The sequence below is a fragment of the Corvus moneduloides genome, chromosome 22 (assembly GCF_009650955.1).
Source record: "Corvus moneduloides isolate bCorMon1 chromosome 22, bCorMon1.pri, whole genome shotgun sequence".
NCBI lineage: Eukaryota > Metazoa > Chordata > Aves > Passeriformes > Corvidae > Corvus > Corvus moneduloides.
Genome location: NC_045497.1, coordinates 4349676 through 4370166, shown reverse-complemented (window position 1 = coordinate 4370166; position 20491 = coordinate 4349676). Strand labels below are relative to the sequence as shown.

General features: G+C 51.1%; 1 protein-coding gene across 3 annotated transcripts in view; it reads left to right on the top strand.

The window, feature by feature from the left end:
* KAZN (kazrin, periplakin interacting protein) overlaps positions 1-18779 on the top strand; it is a 204418-nt gene extending 185639 nt beyond the window's left edge. For all 3 annotated transcript variants that reach the window (XM_032131606.1, XM_032131607.1, XM_032131608.1), the window contains 7 exons: positions 4996-5187; positions 14347-14483; positions 14889-15059; positions 15346-15535; positions 15693-15823; positions 16090-16140; positions 16762-18779. In XM_032131606.1, coding sequence (XP_031987497.1) covers positions 4996-5187; positions 14347-14483; positions 14889-15059; positions 15346-15535; positions 15693-15823; positions 16090-16140; positions 16762-16929 — 1040 coding nt within the window. In that variant the 3' untranslated portion in view covers positions 16930-18779. The remainder of the gene's footprint in view (positions 1-4995; positions 5188-14346; positions 14484-14888; positions 15060-15345; positions 15536-15692; positions 15824-16089; positions 16141-16761) is intronic.
* The last annotated feature ends 1712 nt before the right edge of the window (positions 18780-20491 follow it).

Sequence of the window (20491 nt, the reverse complement as noted above, 5' to 3'; positions counted from 1 at the left end):
TGCCCCGCTGCCCACCCAGGAGGGAGCACTGGTGGCCAGCAGCTCCTCTGAGGTCATGGAGTGCCATAGTGCTGCAGGAGACTCCGTACTGAGGGATGTGCCTGGGATGCGCAGCAGGACTGGGCTGAAGTGGTGGTTTACAAATGTCAGGCCCCTGTGCTTATCCCCTTGAGGAGGTGATGCTGTGGGGTGGAGAGGGGGCTCATTTTGAGCCACTGTGAGTCCATTGTGCTGTCCAGATGTCGAAGGGAGAGGTTGGATGTGTCAGCTTTGCCCCAGCAAGTCCTGGGCAGTGGCAGTGGCTGGGTCTTTTTACAAATGGTTTGAGTTGGAGGGACATTAAAGCCCATCTCCTTCCACCCCCTGCCACGGGCAGGGACACCTTCCACTGTCCCAGGTTGCTCCAAGTGCTGTCCAGCCTGGCATCAAACACTTCCAGGGATGGGGCAGCCACAGCTACGTTTGGCAACCTCTGCCAAGGCCTCATCACACCCACAGGGAAGAATTTCTTCCTAATATCTCATCTACCCTGCCCTCTGTCAGTGGGAAGCCATTCCCCCTTGTCCTGTCACTTCAAGACCCTTGTCAGAAGTCCCTCTCCAGCTTGCTGCACATTTGCAAGGGGGAGGTCCCAAGCTGGGAAGCTACTTAAAAACCAGAGGTGATGAGATGCTCTTTAAAATATAGACTCAGCTCATCCCTAGGTCTTGAATCCTTATTTTTTTCTTATAATGTTCTTTATGACCCTTGCATTTCCCATCCTAGGACAGAGGTGTGTGTACATGTATATTTATCCTGCTGATGTTCTGCATAAAAACAAACCCTTGACTTGTGCCCAGCAAAGCAAAAGCCATCTCACTACCAAACTCATGAATGCGGCACAAAGTGCAGCTTTCACCTGAGATACTGATTCACCCACACGAGCCTCGTCGTTTATTCTGCATCCATTTTTAATATGTCCCCTCCAAAGGCAGAAACGTGTGTGCAGCAATCGTGTCAGCTGAGTTACATGGAAAAAAAAGGCTTTTAAATGGATGTCTTTAAAGTGATGCGTGTTCCAAGGCCAGTAAAAGGCTTTGCTGCTGCATGGAGGGTTGGTCTGCTGCCCAGAGGAGTCCAAGATGGGATTTGCAGGAGCAGGAGTGGAAACTTCATCCCCAAATGCTGTCTGGAGATGTTCACCACAATTAAAAAGAAACCCAGAAAAATCTCATTTGTGTTGTCTGTTAACACCAATCAGTGGTTGAAGCATAAAGGATGCAGAATTCAGCAGTGTCGTGGAAGTTTAACGTGATCAGCTAAAATATAACTAACAGCCAGTTATTTCAGTGGGAACGGTAGTTTTCATCAATTAATCTGGGGAGTGTTTAAATTGCATTAATTTCATTGCTGCCCACTTGCAGCAGATTTGGAAGGGGTTGGAATGAGTGATGGGGCTTGTCCATGCAATGCAGTACCTCCTTCTCCTCTGGGTAGTCAGGAATTACAGAAGGCACCCAATCCCCCCTCCAAAAAAGGTTAAAAAGAAGAGGGAAAATTTAAAAGGGACAAAAATAGTGGGGGAAAAGTGCTGTGGAAGCTTTTTGCATTGAGGTTGTTGCATTTAGGAGGCAGTTCCTAATGGCATATTTAACTTCACACCTTGACATAGTGACATTTGCAAGGGTGAACTGCAAAAAAAAAAGGCCTTTAAAAATATTCTATTCTCCCGATTGGTTTTGCATCATGTTTAGGGGCGTGTGGGGTCCCTTGTGAGGGGCACTGAGCCCTGGTCCCTGCTCGAGAGGGCTGATGCTCACTTCAAACTCCTTTGCAGCTTCAAATAGAGGCACAGCTCCACCCAGCTCATAGCAATCACATGGAAACCCTCCCTCAGCCATCTGTACATGGAAGAAATAGAGGCTGAAATGAGGTTCCTGAATAATTGACCCCATTTTCTCAGCTATTGGAACTTTTCTGTATCGATCACTAAGAGCTGCCTGCAAACGGCTCGTTTCGGGTCGTTTATTTAGGTACTTAAACTTGGCAGAGCAACGGGGGGTTTTCTCCCCCCTGTTTTAAAATGAAGCTTAAATATCCCTCTCAAGCTGAGTCTCTTAATGCAAATTATGCAAATAACATGGGATTTCTCCATAGGACCCTCATGAGCAGGAGGTGCTGGAAAGGTGGGATGGAAGCTTGGAGGAGAGTGATGGAGAACAGATACTCTTTGCTTGGGGACAAGTGCTTTGGGGGGGAAAATTGGTGTGATTTTGGTGTGCACAATATCAGAAAGCATTGGAGTGATGGAAGTCCTGTACACAAGTGAGTGTCATTATAGGTGTGTGCCCAGAGAATTTGTGGCTGCCCCATCCCTGGAAGTGCCCAAGGCCAGGTTGGACGGGGCTTGGAGCAACCCGGGATAGTGGGAGGTGTCCTTGGTTGTGGCAGGGGGTGGAACAAGATGAGCTTTAAGCTCCCTTGCAACACAAACCAGTTTGTGATTCCATGACATTGGCAGGAGCCCTGAGAGGGAGTCGGAAAGAGGGATTTTCCTATCAAACCCTGGCTGCATGGATTGTGCTTTCCAATTTTATATAGCTATATATTCAAACCGGATTTGGCTTTGCCATATATATAATAATATATATGTAGCAAATATAACTATATATTGCAAAGCATAATCCTTTTTTCTACACACACATATATATATATATGTGTCTATCTCTAATTATATGTCTAAAGAAGCAAGCATTTTGGATATATGGCTGATCAATAATTGAGGTTTTCCATAGGCTTTGGCTTGCAGCCAGCAGCGTGGGGAGCATGGTGCTGAATGCTTCTCTTCAGATTACATCTGTAGCTTCTCATAGATTTTGAATTTTAATCCTTCAGCAGTTTCTGCCTGGATCAGGAGCCGAGTACTAAGTGGGGATGAAATTCCCTTGTTGCCTATTTTGGAGGAGAGATGCTTTTGAGTTTTTTTAAGTGTTTCTAACCGTGACCAGAGGGGATGGGTGCATTTTTGGAGAGCTGCACTGGACAGTGCATTACAGCACCTTAGGCCAAGCCCAAGGATCCCTCTGGAATTCCTTGCTGCAGAAATCCCCCCGGCTGCCTGTCCTTGATCTTGTTTGCCCTCTCCCTTTCCCAGATCACTTCCTGCTGCATGGGGATTTTCTTGGTTCCCACCAAAATGCTGCAATTTGTGGGAATCCATCAGGATCAGTCACCCCTGTGCAAGCTGCCCTGCCTCCAGCCTCATCTGCTGGTTCATTTTTTTCCCAGGAATAGCTCTTGGCGAAGTGGCATGTAAGGAAAGGTGAAAACGAGTTATCAGTGGGGAAAAAAATGAGCAATTTGTTGCAGCTGGGGGTATTTTGTGGGGCTGCAGGGGGCTTTCTGTGGCTGGGGAAGGCACTGGGTGGGTTTTGCACACTAAATATTCCACCATGTGTGAGTCCCTCACATCCTCTCTGAGTCCCCAGAGGCTGGAGGGGACATGCTACATTTCTCCCGTCTCTGGGGAAGATCTTGTTGGCCTTGCCCACCTCCAGTTCTTGCTTTTTGCACAGATTTCAAGAAAGCACTTTAGGCTGCACCAAACCCCCCAGCCCAGAGCTCAACTGTTCCTCATTAGTGACTTTATTGCTAAATAATTTACAGAATGGGGCCTTGCCAGTTTTCATTCGGGAAGCATTTCAAGTATGTGAAGCAGATTTTATGCCTTCCTGGCGCAGCTGCCGGGGGGAGCCGCCTCTCCCTGTCCTGCCGCCGGCGTCACCTCCCGGCCTCGCTCCGCGAGCGGTGCCGGAAAGGAAACGGCCCATGCACGTGCAGAGCGACCCGAGGAAGAATAAGGGGGAAAATCCCTATGTTCCATGTCCAGCGGGTGTCCCCCAGGCTGGCTGCTACATGGGGGCACCAGGGAAAGGACACGACCGTGGTGGTTTGGAGAGGAGGTGTTTGGGTTTCATTTCTGTTTCATTTTTCTGGTAACTGTGACGTGTGTGCTGAGGGGGTCATTTTTTCTCCCCATGTCCATGATGCCAACCCAAGAGGATGTGGATGTCACATCCCTGGAAGTGTTCAAGTCCGGCTTGAACTTAGAGCAGCCTGGGCTAGTGGAAGGTGTCCCTGCCCATTTGCAGGAGGTAGGACTGGATGGTCTTTAAGGTCCCTTCCAATCCAAATCATTCCATGATTCTCTGAAATCAATAAACCAGTATGGCATGAGAAAGGGCTTTTCTCCACCTGTTTTTAAAGGGGAGGGAAAGCAAACCCAGACTCGGATGGAGGATTACGGAGGTGCATGCACAGCCCCAAAGTGTTTTGCAGGATAAGGATGATGGGTGCAATGTGGAAATAGCAGAAAAGCACTTTATTACACTAAACAGTGGGTGCAGCTGTAGGAAATGAGGTGCTGGAGCTTTTCTCCAGTGCCTGCTGTGCAGGGGATCCCGGCTGGGTTCTGCCAGGATGCTCCTGCAGTGCAGCTGCTTGGAGAAATGAGCAATCACTGGGTGTAAATCTGCAAAATTCAGCATTTGTGGCTGCAGATGGAAGCATCATCTTCCCTTTTCCAGTCTCACAGTGGTTTTGTTGAGTATGCCCTAAGCACGTGGGTGGCTGGAAACAGAGCTGAGATGTGTGGGAGCTCAGGAGACTCTGTTGGACTCCAGCCCTGTCAGTGAGTGGTTTGGATAGGAAAATCCTTCTTGGTTTCTTCTTACTATTATTATTATTACATATTAACATTGATTTTTATTTTTTAAATTCAAATGCCATCACCCAGTGGCGGCTCCCTCTCTCTGTCCTAGTGCCTTCCCATCACATCCCTCCTCCTCTTTCTCTGGTCCCAGAGTGGTGCAGGTTCTGGGCTGTGCAGAGCAGTTTTGCCAGCAGGGAGGGGCCACCCCAGCAGCATTTCCCCGGGGTTTGAGTTTCCAGCGGGGGCGCGGGGCTGTGCCAGGAGCCGTCACTCACTTCCTCGCATTGTGTCTCCTCTTCCTCCAGCGCTGCTGCGGGAGGAGGTGGCCCAGCTGCAGGAGGAGGTCCACCTGCTCCGGCAAATGAAGGAAATGCTGACGAAGGACCTGGAGGAGACGCATGGCAGCAAGTCCCCGGAGGTGCTCTCGGCCACCGAGCTGAAGGTGCAGCTGGCACAGAAGGAGCAGGAGCTGGCTCGTGCCAAGGAGGCTCTGCAGGGTAAGGGCTGCACCTCCTTCTGCTGCACCTCTCCCCAGCACCCTAAACTTTCAAAAAGTTGATTAATGAGGAAAGGAAAAGCCATCCTTTTCACTTGGACTCTGCAGAGTGCATTCACCAGGCCCTCATAACGGGGGTTTGGTGTTCCTGGGACCCCCCTGCTCTCCTGCCCCAGCAAGGGGTGGTGTGGAGCTGGGAAGGACTGGGGTGCAGCAATAGGCTGGGAAATGAGATGTGAGGGCTGATTGCAGCACTGCAAAAGAATTCCTCCACAGCTGTAGAGTAGAGCCAAGGCAGCAGCTGAAATGCAGCTGGAGGTGGGGGTGGGTTGGATTAGAGCCCCTCGGACTTGTAGGAGGGAAGCAGTGAGTTTCCTGGTGACTTCAACTTTCTGTATCCCACGTGGAGTTACCTTCAGGTGACGTTCAGGGTCTCCTCCTTCCTTCATGCCTGCATTTGGGGGTTTTTGTGGCAGTCGGGGCCGTGCTCTCCCTCCCTCACCAGCCCAGTAAGCCCCAAGACTAGGGTGTGTAGGGCAAAATACAACATTGCAGCTTTTCCACTCTAGAACCAAGCTGACAATAAATCCAGGCAGGATGGTTTGTTAGCTGGAGCCAGGGGATGATCCTGAGCAGGGAAGGCTCTCACGTGTCAAACCCTGGCAGTGCCGTGGCTCTAAATATCATCTCAAATCCCCAACATACCGAGTATAACTTGCACTTGTCAGCTCGTGTTTGCGGATTATGAGGAGAAGCTGTCAAAAGTTTTCAGGCTCAGAGGCTGAGCGGCACGTGGGGAGCTGTGGGGCCTCTGCATCTCCCCCTGCCTGGGATGCCGAGATGCTCGGAGGAGCAGGGAGTTGGACTGAGTCAGTATTTGAGGAAGGGATTTCAGAAAATTTTATGTTAGCACTCTCTGATGTACAAAAACATCCCTATATATCAGCAACAGCCAAAATACCTCCAAAATCCTGCCTCCCCCCAAGCCACCGGTGCAGCCTCCGGCAGCAGGAAATGCTCTGGGTTTATAGAACTGTAATTGGAGGAGAAAAATCTTAATTAGAGAATATTTGCTCTGTGTGGATGGGGCGGGGGGAGAAGTGCTGATAAATGCAAAATGCAGAAAAGCAGAACTATTGTAATACTAGTTACAAAAAAAAAAAAGAAAGAGTAAGAAGTCATCTAAGAAGCTGCATCTAAGTGCTTCTGTGGGGGATAGTCCAGAGAAAAAGTGAGTTTGGCTTGAAAATTGTGAGTATTTAAGGAATATAATGTTGGGGTTTTCTTGGGCTTTTATTTGCCACTATTCAAGCCTCTGAGCTTGGTTTTCCAGGACTTCTCTGCAGGTGTGGTGGCTAGGAAGAGAGAATCTCAGTTGGCATTTGGATGGGCACATAGCAAGAAGCTTTTTTCAATTGATGCTCCTTCCCCATCCTGCAATATTGAGAAGCTTTTGTGGTTTTTGGGAAAGTTGTCCGGGCTGGATCTGGGCTGGAGGCTCTGGGCAGCAGAGCAGGCTTGGCAACAGTGACTGAGATGGATAACTTGAAAACAGGATCAGCAGCTGGAGGGGAAAAAAATCCTTTCTCCTTTCCATGAAAAATTGTCCATAGAGAAATGTAGCCAAAAATGGAGGAAAAACGGCGCCTGGTGCCTGGTTCTGCCAGGGGAGACAGATCTGCTGACAGACACACTGGGGAAATCATGGCTCTGTGGTAAGGAACTGCAGGAGAAGGCCGTGCCAGGAGCACAGGGAAACTTGGCCACGGTGGCGTGGAGTTTAGGGATCTGTGTCAGTTGTGTCCTGCAGCCAGAGAGCATCTCCCAAGAGCAGCTCCCTCCTCACAGCCTGCATCCCTGCATCCCCAGCCCCACGTCCTCACCAAAGGATGCCCCACATCCAGCAGCATTGGCCTCAGCATCCCTGCGCCTGCAGCATCCCTGCTCCTGCAGCAGCCCCATGCCTGCAGCATCCCTGCGCCTGCAGCATCCCTGCTCCTGCAGCATCCCCATGCCTGCAGCATCCCTGCGCCTGCAGCATCCCTGCGCCTGCAGCATCCCTGCTCCTGCAGCATCCCCGTGCCTGCAGTATCCCTGCGCCTGCAGCATCCCCGTGCCTGCAGTATCCCTGCTCCTGCAGCATCCCCGTGCCTGCAGTATCCCTGCGCCTGCAGCATCCCTGCGCCTGCAGCATCCCTGCGCCTGCAGCATCCCTGCTCCTGCAGCAACCCTGCTCCTGCAGCATCCCTGCTCCTGCAGCATCCCTGCGCCTGCAGCATCCCTGCGCCTGCAGCATCCCTGCTCCTGCAGCATCCCTGCTCCTGCAGCAACCCTGCTCCTGCAGCATCCCTGCTCCTGCAGCATCCCTGCGCCTGCAGCATCCCTGCACCTGCAGCATCCCTGCTCCTGCAGCATCCCTGCTCCTGCAGCATCCCCGTGCCTGCAGTATCCCTGCGCCTGCAGCATCCCCATGCCTGCAGCATCCCTGCGCCTGCAGCATCCCCGCACCTGCAGCATCCCTGCGCCTGAAGCAGCCCCGTGCCTGCAGCATCCCTGCGCCTGCAGCATCCCTGCTCCTGCAGCAACCCTGCTCCTGCAGCATCCCTGCTCCTGCAGCATCCCCGTGCCTGCAGTATCCCTGCGCCTGCAGCATCCCCATGCCTGCAGCATCCCTGCTCCTGCAGCATCCCCGCACCTGCAGCATCCCTGCGCCTGAAGCAGCCCCGTGCCTGCAGCAACCCTGCGCCTGCAGCATCCCTGCTCCTGCAGCAACCCTGCTCCTGCAGCAGCCCCATGCCTGCAGTATCCCTGCGCCTGCAGCATCCCTGCTCCTGCAGCATCCCTGCTCCTGCAGCATCCCTGCGCCTGCAGCATCCCTGCACCTGAAGCAGCCCCGTGCCTGCAGCATCCCTGCGCCTGCAGCATCCCTGCTCCTGCAGCAACCCTGCTCCTGCAGCAGCCCCATGCCTGCAGCATCCCCATGCCTGCAGCATCCCTGCACCTGAAGCAGCCCCGTGCCTGCAGCAACCCTGCGCCTGCAGCATCCCTGCTCCTGCAGCATCCCTGCTCCTGCAGCATCCCCGTGCCTGTAGCAGCCCTGCTCCTGCAGCAGCCCAAGATCCATGGTGGGTCCTGTGGAATGTCATTAGCAGATAAATTATATGGAAATCTGTCATCGTTGCTGGCTCTGAGCCTGGAAGTGCAGCGCAGCTGGTTCAGATGGATCTTGGCTCACTGGGCCATGCTGCAGAGGGAAGCAGAGAGGGTTTGCAGGTCAGGTTTGCTTTTGGGGCTCCAACAGTTTTTAAGAGTCTTTATTGTGCACATCCACACAGGGTTTGGTTTGTGATGGTCTGGGTGGAGGGTGGGTTCATTGTCCCCCTTTGGAGGTGCATTTCCAGCCCTTCCCAACAGCATTTGGCACAGGGATAAAGCTGATAAGCCTGTGCTGCATCTTCCCTGTGCTGCACTAACAAGTCCTTGCTGTGGAGGGAAGGAGCAGGGGTCTGGCCCAGCACAGGATTCTCTACAAGAGCAACTCAACCAGTTTCTTCATTTCTGTCAGCATGTGCTTTGTTCATCTTTATTCCACTTTTTCCTGGGCTAATTCCATCTCTTGCCCTTTTTTAATCCATTAATATCCAATTAAAATCCCATAGTGCTACACCCTATCACCCTCTCCACTTCTGCCACAGCTGGGACTCTGAATTATGCTTCCAGCATCAGTGCAGTTATTATTTCTCCTGTCCTGGCTGGAAAGGTATGGATGTGGTCTGGATTTCTGGGGTGGAAATCCCTGGTGGGAGAAGTTGCAGACAGCTTTATTACTGCTGGTCCTGCTGTGGGCAGGGACCGTGCCCAAGTGCCTGGGGAACTCGAGAAGCCTCTTGGCTGGGTGACATCCATGAGCGTGTGGGCTAATGGCAGAAACCCCGTTTCTGGGAAGGTTTATCCAATCTGCTGGAGCTCGCCTGCGGGATTATCACGCAGAGAGCAAACCTGGTTTCTGCTTCCTTTTTGAGTGCCAGGGTGGAAACCTCAGGCTGGCTTTCACTGCTGCTTGGAAAGGCATGAACCGACTTCATGTCTGCTGCACAAATGGGTTGTAGCATGGTTTTCTCCCTCCCTCACCTTCAGCTCAAAGCTGTGACTCCCCGGGAATAGTATTAAGACTGGGGAAAGCCTCCTACAGAGATCCACAGCACCCTCAACTTGCTGCAAGGAGGGGGTGGGTAGCAAAGAAATGGATGGACGGGTGTCCCGGTGGATGGACGTCCCAGAAGATGGGGGTTGCATCAGATGGATGTCCCAGAAGATGGGGGTTGCATCAGATGGATGTCCCAGAAGAATGTGTGATCTGGCAGATGTGTGTCCCAGGAGACAAATGTCCCACTGGATGTATGTCCTGACTGATGGATGTCCCAGCCATGGACCCAGCCAAGGAAGCTGTCTCCACCATAAGGACATGGACCTCTACAGACAACCTGTTGTTCTCCTTTGAAGACCCATGTTAAATTTTCAGAAGTCATTGACCACCTTGTTGACTGCTGGGTCAGGTTTGGAAAGCCCTTGGCTGTCACCAGGTAAATTCCCCCAACGAGAATTGCCTCACCTTTTTCCTGAAATTTGACACTGGGCTCTAATTTCCTGCCTGCTCTGTACCTCCACACACCCAGGAGCGAGTGCTGGCTCTGCCTGGCACCACAGAACACTGATGTTTTCAACATTAAGATCTTCCTGATGGTGACAGCTGCACCCAAGGACCGCACATGCCTCTTTAATTGCAAAGCAAGGAGCAGCACTGTGATCCCGATTTTGTGGGTTAGTCATGGTGACAATATTGAATTTCATGGTTGGGAGGAAGAAACAGGAGAAATTAAGTAAATGTTAATGGGACAGGACGGGTTTGCACATTCCTGTTGTGCGGGGCATCGCTGGGGTTCCAGCGGTGCTCCCCGAGGATGCTCTTCCCTGCATTAGAAAATATGTGTGTGATTCAGTAAGTGATAAAGTCAGCTCTGATTCTGTTCCTGGCATGAAAATTCACCTTGTGTGGGGTGAGAGAATGACTTGGAAGTGAATGAGAGTCACAGGAAGCTGCTCTTTGGAGTTCAGGGGTGTGCTGCATCTTCTGCCAGTGCCCTGGTGTGTGTCTGGGCTCTGCTGCCTCATCCCAGGAATGTGAAACTGGGCAGAGATGCTGCTTCTATGGTTCAAACAGTGGATTTTCATCTCATATCATATTATCAAGTAGTCTAATTATTACTCATACATCCTCTAAGGGAACCTCAGCTGAATGATGTGGCCTCTACCTCACAGGGCCAGGGGTTGGACATCAATGATCCTTTTGGGTCCCTTCCACGTCAGGATGTTCTATAATTGATATCCCCTTAATTTGATATTATTATTTTCAAAGGGGGAAGGCAGTATTTATCTCCCAGGGAGATGCCTGGGTTTAGGATACAGGAGCTAATTTCTAGCTGGAAGCTGTTGGATGGTGAGATCAGACTGGGGCCCATGGGGTGGTGACACTTCAGTGGTGGCATCACTGCATGGTTCCAGCCCTGCTGCTGTCCCAGACAAGGCTGTGCCTCTCTGGTGGAGCGACTGGATTTTGGCTCCTCACATGGAGCTGGGAATAAAAGGCGCTGAGGGGGTGGATTTTTAATTGTTTTGGCTGCAGGAGGAGCCCAGCGCGGAGCTGGTCCCATTACGTCTCTGTGTCCATCATTCTTCTCCCCAAGGACCGAGGGACGGATCAAGTGGCAGGAGGTGGAAGCTCAAATAACAGGAGCATAGGGTGACCTGGTGCAGGTGGGGGTGGTGGTGAGAGCTGGGGGGTTCACCCAGCTCATCCCAACCCGTCTGCCCCATCCCTTGCTGCCGAGGCCGGTGCCGAGCTGCCGAGTCCAAGGGCAGCTGCTGGGTCCCCCCCCCTCCTTCTGCCATGTGCTTTGGGGATGAGGAGAAAATTAATAATGCAAGTAGGAGAAGTACTTTCCACTCATGGTCTGGGTTTAGGATTTCTTTCTTCTTTTCTTGGGTTTATGAAGAGGTCAAAGGTTTGGCCAGAGCCCACCGTGCCAATGGGCTGGGGGAGTTTATTTGGATACTTGTGGGGGTTTGGGATACAGAAACCTGGCCCTGGATCATCAGATTAAAGGAAAAAGGCATTTCACCTCCTCAGATGGCCCTGATAGACAGGGAAAATCTGTTTTATTCCTCCTTGGCTGGCCATGGATTGCAAAGGCTCATTTTCCCCGACCAAGTAATTAGCTGGGCTTGTTTGCTAAGGACGAATTAAGCTGCTGCAGTAAGCAGGGCTCGGTCCAGGAGCTGCTGGCAGCCCTCACAGCTCACTTCTGCCTCACTTTTTATTTTTCTCCTGCCTTTTTCAATTAATTTCCTATTAATTTGGTTTGGAATGAAGTTCTCAAATGACTGATAAATCTTCTTTAAGCTTAGGAGCTAATCGGTCTTGGAGGAAGGAGAGTAATAGAGGGGAGGAAAAAAAGTGTGTCAGTTTCAGCAAATCTTTCAAATATGAAATGAAACAAATGGTAAATTGTCCTGTTGGGTTAATAGGAAAAAATCTGCTCTTTCAATACCCAAACCTCATCATCTTCTTGTCATACTGATACACTGGCATAAATATTGGTAAATATTAGTATATCAATATATACTCAGTCTTGGGAGATAGTTATCCTTCTTCGAACAGTACTTCAGAGCATTTTATTTTTTTGTTGTTGGCAACCGATTAAGAGTTTTCTATAAATCTTTAAGGGCCATGAACGCTGCCACTAATTAAAGGAGTTTGTATGCTATAGGGGACTCATTATTTAATTAAATTCATTAGGAGTCTTTTGTCGCCTCCAGCATGAGAGATTGGCAAATGTGACTTAAACTTTTATAAGAGCCTCACAGTATCCTTGAGGAAATTAAATTTTACATATACAGATATATATGTGTCTGTGGGGTCTGGATCTCACCCCTGTATGGCTCAGTCAACTTATCATTAATTTTTCTTTTTTAGCAAGTTTTTAGTTCCTGTGAAGGAACTGGGCAGGGGAAGGTGGTGGTTAAGTACACACAGGCAGTGGGAAAGGGCTTTTTCAAAGACATGGACATGGTTGTGATTGTTTTTAGAGGGTTTCTGTGGTAATTTCCTAAGATGGGAAAAAAGTAAGGGAAGTCCCGGTGTCGGAAGGGGCTGAGTTGTCCCAGGAGGAGTCGTGTTCATTGAAGTGGGCGAGGAAGATTCCCAAGAGCGCCTTGTCACAGGACAATGTGAACTTTTGCAGCATTTCCTACCTCATTTTCTGATTTTCTGTGTTCTGATTTATTTCCAGTGCTTAATGGCAGAATAGTTGGTCCAAATCTCTTGCATAAAAACAGATAACAGATAAAAATCTCTATAGTCCCAAACATCTCCCTCTTCTTCTACTATTTAGTCTGATTTTTTTCCCCATCTTCTTCTCCTCTCACTGCAAACCCCCTCCTTTCCTTACAGCTCCACTCCAAGCACTTGCTTTGTTGTTCATCTTTCCAGCACACACTTAGAGTAAGAAATAGTAAAAAAAGTAGAGTAAAACCTGTGCACACCTGAGTAAACCAATTCTCGAGACTGTGGTTGTGACAAGCTGGGGTGGGATGTGGGAGCTGCAGAGAGCTGGATGAGGGGAGGCTGCTCTGATTTTGGGGTCTATTCCAGCACGTCTGCGGGGCTGGGTGATCCCTGTTACCAGGTTATTCTGCCTCAGGGTGCCTGGGGGCTTCACTGCACATCAAATAATGACGCTCTCCCTGCTTACACGCAGGTGGGAATGCCTTTTGAGGGTTCCCAGCCAGAGGAGGCTGGGAGCAGAGCTCCCTGTGCTGGGTGAAGGCAAAGGCTCAAAGCCAAGGGTGCCAAAGGTGCGTGAAGGAAATTAATTCCCCTTTTCAGAGTGCCACAGTCATGGTTTCCTTATATTTCTTACATTGTCTTTATCCCCCATGTGCTGAGAGGAGCCCAAAGGCACCACCTTATGGTGCAGGTTAAACCCCCAGATGAAGTGTCTCATTACAGGGGGTAGAAAACAGAGCATGGGCTGAAACACCTGCCAGGATTTCTGTAATCTCATGGAAAAAGGTTGGATGTGTGCATGGAGACAGGTCCCACTCATGGTGCTGCATCATCTTCTGGCAGCTTTTGTAGTAGACACAGCCCCTGGTGGCTTTGGGGTTGTTTTCTTCTGGAGACATTGGGGGTATTTAGAATTTTTTTATAATACAAACAACAACTTGCAAGACTCAGTGATTCAATATGATGAGTGCAGGGAGAGTTGGAGGGGCACAGGGTGTTTCATAGCATCCCGCTCCCTCAGGAGCAGCACTTGCCCAGGGTGGAAAAGCAGGAATGTATAATGAAATATTTGGGATCTGATTATTAAACTGGGCATTATTTTGGTGGAATGGGACGTATGTGGAGCAGGGAGCCACAGGGCACTTCTGCAGCACTGCCAAGGATCAGGTTCAGTATTGGGTAAAGCATTAATGTACAGAAATGACTGAAATTCCTTGTCCTATGTGAGGTTTCTGTGAGATTTCTCCCTGCATTGCCAGCCTTCCACAGCTGTCCTGGGCTCCATGGTCAGCGAGCATCCCTCACTGGTGAATGAGGAGGGAAAACATGAAGGTTTTGGGTTCCTCTCAGGGCTGTTGAAACACCCATCACATCGCACGGTGCCTCTGCTCCATCCCCTCATCCCGACACAGCACCATGGAGCTGGAAGGGGACACTCGGGGAGCCGTGCCTGGGCTCGTGGGAGCGCTGCCAGCATCCGCCTCGCTGCTGAAAATAAACCGGTTGTGGTTTATTTATCCTGGAGAGGGAGCAGCAGGTTTTCCTGCGCCAGGCCCCGAGGCTGAGGCAGCAGTTTTGCTCCCAAACCTTGTTTTCCAGGGTCTGAGCTGTGCCTTGGGGGATGGGCAGTGGTGAGGAGCCACAGAGGTGACGTGATGGGCATTTTGAGGGGTGCAGCGACGGGGATGAATTGGGCGTCTTCTCCCAGTCCAGGCCCCGGGATTGTAATTTTGGTGCTTTTTCCTTGGAGAATAAAAGAGATGGAGTCAAGGGGCTGCCATGCCCCCCATGCTGGAGTCATCCTCTCTCCCACAGCCATGAAAGCCGACCGCAAGCGCTTGAAGGGGGAGAAGACAGACCTGGTGAGCCAGATGCAGCAGCTGTACGCCACGCTGGAGAGCCGAGAGGAGCAGCTCCGGGACTTCATCCGGAACTACGAACAGCACAGGAAAGTGAGTGCAGAGCCCAGCACCATGGTCTCGTGGCACAGAGGGCTGGCAGCAGGTTGAGTGTGAAACCTGGTTTGTAATCAGGGAAAATCCCACGAAAGCTCCAGCTGGACTCCGGTGGAGTTGGGATGGACCACAGCAGGTTAAAGTTAAATAAATGCTGGAGGAAATAGAGCCAGACCTGGGGAATTTGATGTAATTTTAACCAGGTGCACAGTGAGCACTGCTTTTTGGACCGGCTGCATTCCGGATCTCCCCAAAAAGGGTTGACATTCCTGCCAGCACAGGGCTCTTGTGACACCTGAAGATACTGCTTGTGGTTGGGTGGTCCCCAAGGGGGTTGTGACAGAGGCATTTTTAGTAGCATGTGGATTTTCCCTTCCTGATGGCCACCCCCTGTCCCAGCAGGAGAGCGAGGACGCAGTGAAAGCCCTGGCGAAGGAGAAGGACCTCCTGGAGCGGGAGAAGTGGGAGCTGCGGCGGCAGGCCAAGGAGGCCACGGACCACGCCAGCGCCCTCCGCTCCCAGCTCGACCTGAAGGACAACCGCATGAAGGAGCTGGAGGCCGAGTTGGCCATGGTGAGCTGGATAATTAATATAGATCTGAGTGCTGCAGTGGTTGCACTACTGCAATACTTAGAGGAAAAAACTCCATCTCTCAGAAGGAGCTTGATATCTTTGGCACAGGGAACATCACTCAGAAATAACTTGATATCCCTGGCACGGGGAGCGGCACAGTTTGGATCTTTGCTTGCCCAGGGGAGGGTGGGTTTGGTGTGCAGTGTGTTGCTGCTTGTTCTGCTGCTCCAGGAGATGTTCATATGGTTTTCCCGTTCCATCACCACCACCTCGCTGTCCTTCCCAGGCCAAGCAGTCCCTGGCTACGCTGACCAAGGACGTGCCCAAGCGCCATTCCTTGGCCATGCCGGGCGAGACGGTGCTGAACGGCAACCAGGAGTGGGTGATGCAGGCTGACCTCCCGCTGACCGCCGCCATCCGGCAGAGCCAGCAGACCCTCTACCACTCACACCCCCAGCACTCGGCGGACCGGCAAGGTGGGCACCCCATGGATCAGGACATGGGCAAGTCTCAGGGACAAACCCCTTCCGGGGAGGAAAGAAGTTGGTTAAAACCACTCCCCCCAAATATGTTTATGGAAGTGCATCAGAGGCTTTGCTGGTGCTGACTCCCTGTTTTCCCCCTGCCTTCCAGCGGTCAGAGTGAGCCCCTGTCATTCCCGGCAGCCGTCCATCATCTCCGACGCCTCCGCGGCCGAGGGCGACCGGTCGTCCACGCCGAGTGACATCAACTCGCCCCGGCATCGAACGCACTCGCTCTGCAACGTAAGGCCCTGCCTGGTGGGGGCTGTGGTGCCCTGATTTGGGGAGATTGGCTCTGGGGATTCTGCGGGGCCTCTGCTTCCCAAAACAGCGTTGGGTTTGGAGTGGGGAGCACATTGGGGCTTGGCTGACCTGGAAAGCTGCTGCCCTGGGGTTTGTCCCAGCCCCACTGCAGTTCAGCTGCACAAATGCTGCCTTTTGCTATGGGGGGTGGATGGTCTCAGGCTGTGTTGGGGTTGATTCAATGGATCCATCTCCTTGTGTCATAGGGGGACAGTCCTGGACCGGTACAGAAGAACTTGCACAATCCAATCGTACAGGTAGGGCACAAATCCTCTCAAATCCTGCTTGTGAGACCCCTTCCTGTGCTAGAAAGTACTCGAAGGTGGGGGGGGGGAGTCAGAGGCACTGATTCAGGATGAATGGAAGTCATCCTGGATTGTAAATCTGGGATGTCGCATATTCCCATAATTTGCCCCGAAACCTGGGTAATGCCGTAGGCATTCACTGAGCTCAGGCCTGTTGCAGTGTTGGTTTTTATAAGGCCCAGCTAAAGCAGGTTATTCTTCTGTATTTGTCCCTAAAACTGGGATGTTTTTGCAATCCAGACAGATGCTCTGACCATTTATTCTCAGAGCTGGAATCCCGATCCAGTTGAATTAAGAGGCCAAAATCCCAGAATGTGAAGAGGGGGCCCAATTACACTGCAAATTCCACCACACAGGTTTCAGGAATATTATTGTATTTTTGTCCAGGATCTTAACATTACTTTGGACATGGATGAAAAGATTTTGTGGCATCTGGATGCAAATATTTTTTGGGACCTGAACCGAATGTTTTTTGGCACTGGGACCACATGGTCCATTATCCTTGGTGTGGGGGAAGGGGAAAATAGTGAAGGAAAAGCTGGTTGCCCAAACTCATGTCTTCTCCTCCCACAGTCTCTAGAAGACCTGGAAGACCAAAAACGGAAAAAGAAGAAAGAGAAGATGGGCTTTGGCTCCATCTCCAGGGTGTTTGCCCGGGGCAAGCAGCGCAAGTCCCTCGATCCCGGTCTCTTCGACGGGACGGCCCCCGACTACTACATCGAGGAGGATGCGGACTGGTGACGGCGCCGGAGCCTCTCCTGGCACCGCACATGTACATATCCCACATCCCACATCCCCCGTCCCGCCTGTGGACGTGTTACCTGTTGTCTTGGGAGCGATGCAGCTGTGTCGTAACTACAGTTTTTTCCCTTTTTTCCATTTTTTTTTTGTTTTTTCTCCATCCTGGTAACTCCTTTGTTGTCACTTCAGTTCGTCAGTTTGGGTTGGGGTTTTGTTCCTGTTTTCGGGGGGAGGTTTCTGTTCTTTTTCTTGTTCTTTTGACAAAACTTGAAACTTGAAGGACTGCTGTGTCTCTGTAAATACCAGAAATATTGTGCACTTTGTGCTTGTGACGTCTCTTGTCCGAAACCCGCTGTTTTCCGGAGCCCAGCCCGCGGGATGTCCTTGCTTGGGGACAAAGGACCTGCCCAGCTGAGGGATCTTAGAGAGAAAACACACAAAAACAACAAAAGAAAGTCTCCTTTGCTGTGATGTCTTCCTGGCCGAGCCCCGCGGAGGCAACCCGGGCTGGTTGTTACGCCTGCCGGTCTGGAAATAAGTGTTTTAACGTTCCTTTTTAGTTGTTTTAATTTATTTGCACAAACCCAGAGGAGCTATTCTAACTAAATTATTGCAGAAGTTTTGGGATTTTTATATTTTTCCACGTCGGTTGGGATGGGGCGGGGAGGAGGAAGGGGGTGTTTGTACTGTACTGTCCTGGGAAGCTGCTGTTGGGGGGAATTGGGGGTGTCGGAGCCGTGGACCCCCCACCCCGGGCTCCCTCGGCTGCCCCAGGAGCACTTAACGCCTTGGAAAACGCAAACCTAAACACGTGCCGGGAAATCAGACGGGGGGAAGCTGGTGGGAGCTTTGCCCGCTGTTTTTCCCTGCTTTTGGGGGGCTCACCCTTTGCTTCAAGTAAAATTTAGGGGGATCTGGCACAAGCTGGGAGCAGGGGAAAGGTGATATCCCAAGATATCCCGTATCCCAAGACATTGCCCAGATAGGGCCGGCCACCCTGCTCCAGTTTGGAGTGTTACTGCCCTCAGGGGGGCTGGGGAAATCGGTACGAGTCCCCCACTGGGGAGGTTTTTCTGGCTCTGGGGTGATTTGGAAGCACACGTGGAGCTTGTTCTTCCAAATCCCTTGGAAATGCCCCCAAACCACCCCCCGGCGCAGCGGCCGCTTCCCCTCTCCACTAACATGTGCCGCGCTCTGCTTATGCCAAGATAAGTACCTTATGCTTTAATGCTTACAATATAATTTTAAGCTCTTAAAAAAAATGTATTAAGATTTATTTAATGAACTATAATAGTGTATTATTTTTCTTAATTCCTATACGCGCGCCCTGGTTGAGAAAAAAAAGGGTATTTTGTCTTAAATCACCGAACTAAACCGATGCCCTCGCGCTGTGTATTCCATTCCAAGGGATGATGCAGAGAGGCCGTGGAGGGGTGACAGAGGGACCAGCCCCCCCAGGCTCTCCTGGGGTGGCAGGGCAGGCTTTGCCCTGTGGCATCTTTTCTCTGCAGAGAAGCATTTTTATACATTTTGTTGTTTTTTGGGTTTTGTTTTGGTTTTTTTTTGTTCTTGCATTTTTATAATTTAAACTCTAAACCACCAGAACAGATGAGCGATCTCCTGGTTATCAAGTAGTTTCCTTTGCATTTCAGCTTTTTTGTAAATTAGGGAATAATTCTAAAAATTACTAAGAGGATGATTTATTTAAAAGAGAACTTCGCTAAATAGCGTATGAATTATGGGTAACATTAGATTTAACTTTTCCCCCCGTGAGCCGGGGAGAATCCTTGAAGGCATGGATGCAAATATAAAATTATAAAAGATCTAAATAAAGCTTATTTTAAAGTATGGATGAACTCCATGTGGTTTAATTGGAGATCCTGGACTGGTGTTGGCATCTCTGTTGTGTCACTAGGGTGCAGGACACCCTGAGTGCCACGTGGATTTGGGGGACTCCGGGGTGATGGGAGCATGCAGGAGAAGGCTGGACCAGCTTTTCCCCGGACCAGTTGTCACCCAAATGCCTGCTCCCGAATGAAATGATGCTGGCAGGAGACTGGGACCGTCTGCCTCTGTATGAAATGGGGATTTCAAGGGTTTAAGGTATGGATTTGGGGTGAACAGGCTGATTTCCCTCTTGGATATGGAAAATATAATGAGAAGGATCAAGAACAGCAGGAGGGATGGAGAAATCAGAAAGTGGTGTGCTCCAACTTTTGTTAATGGATAAATTATTGTTACCAATGTACAAGTTGATAAATTATTACTATTGTTACTATTATTCAGATGACACTGGTGACCTGTAGGGTTGTGCCAGCACTTCCAGTGGGGCCTGATGCCATTTTGGGGTCAATGACTGTGTTTGCAGGCTGGAGCAAAGGCAACCTGCAATGATTTTCAAGCCCATAATGAGGGTACAGATCAAGAGATCAAGAAAGGTACCTTTTCTTCTGTTTTTTTTCCCCAACAGAAACAGCCTCCTTGGGGTTTGGGAGCAGCTGCAGAGCAGGTAAGAGCCACCATAGTGTGAAATGGGGAGAGCTGGAGCAAAGAAAAATAGGAAAAACTCAGGAGAAGCCAGCTGGCTCTCCAACTCTATCACCTGCAGCATTAATGCGAATTAAAGGTGGCATTAAAGGATAACTGCTGAGCGTGGCAAACACGAGCCAGGCACAGACCGTGGCAGCGTTCGCTGCATTTGGAGCAGTTCCCTGCTAAGATTTGGTGTTGTCCTTTGTGCATGGGATGGGGTGTGGGTGCTCATCCATCCCATCCATGGTTTTAAAAGTTTTGGGAGCCAGGAACGTGGCAGAGCTGTGGGTGCCCCACCACTCCTGGTAAGGCTTCTGCCCCTGTGCTGTGGGGACCACACCAGACCCTGTGTAGGGGGACACAGGTGTCACCTCCTGCCCCAGAGCCACGGCAAGCAGAGGGGCCTCGCTCCCTGTGTCTGTGATGTCCTGGGCTGGGGGTGGGGGGGGGGGAGGGAGGGTGGTGTCTTCTTTGTGGCTTTGTCCCCCTTCACCTATGCTTGCCTGGCAGTGGAGGCTGTAGGAACCTTATCCCTGCTGCATCTCTCCTGCATCCCTCTCACATCAGCCTCATCCCTGCTGCATCCCTGCTGCATCCCTACGGCATCCCCCTCACATCAGCCTCATCCCTGCTGCATCCCTGCTGCATCCCTGCTGCATCCCCCTCACATCAGCCTCATCCCTGCTGCATCCCTGCTGCATCCCCCTCACATCAGCCTCATCCCTGCTGCATCCCTGCCGTGCTGGTTGCTGCAGCACCGTGCTGCGCTGCTGCCACCGTGTGAGCAGTGCCCGAGTTTCTAGGCCCCGGGTGTGTTTGTTTTAGGTGTGACTCGCCCGCGTTGGTGCACTTTGCACCATGCACCTTGCTGTGCAGACGCTTGCAGAGCCTTTTCTCTGGCGAGGACTTTAGACTGAGAAAGGAAAATATCCCAACACCGCATCAGGGCATGGGGTGTTGTGTGGGATAGCCAGGGTACCCCACAGAGGGGACACCCCGTGTCCCCAGCACCCTTTCCTGGTGTGTAACC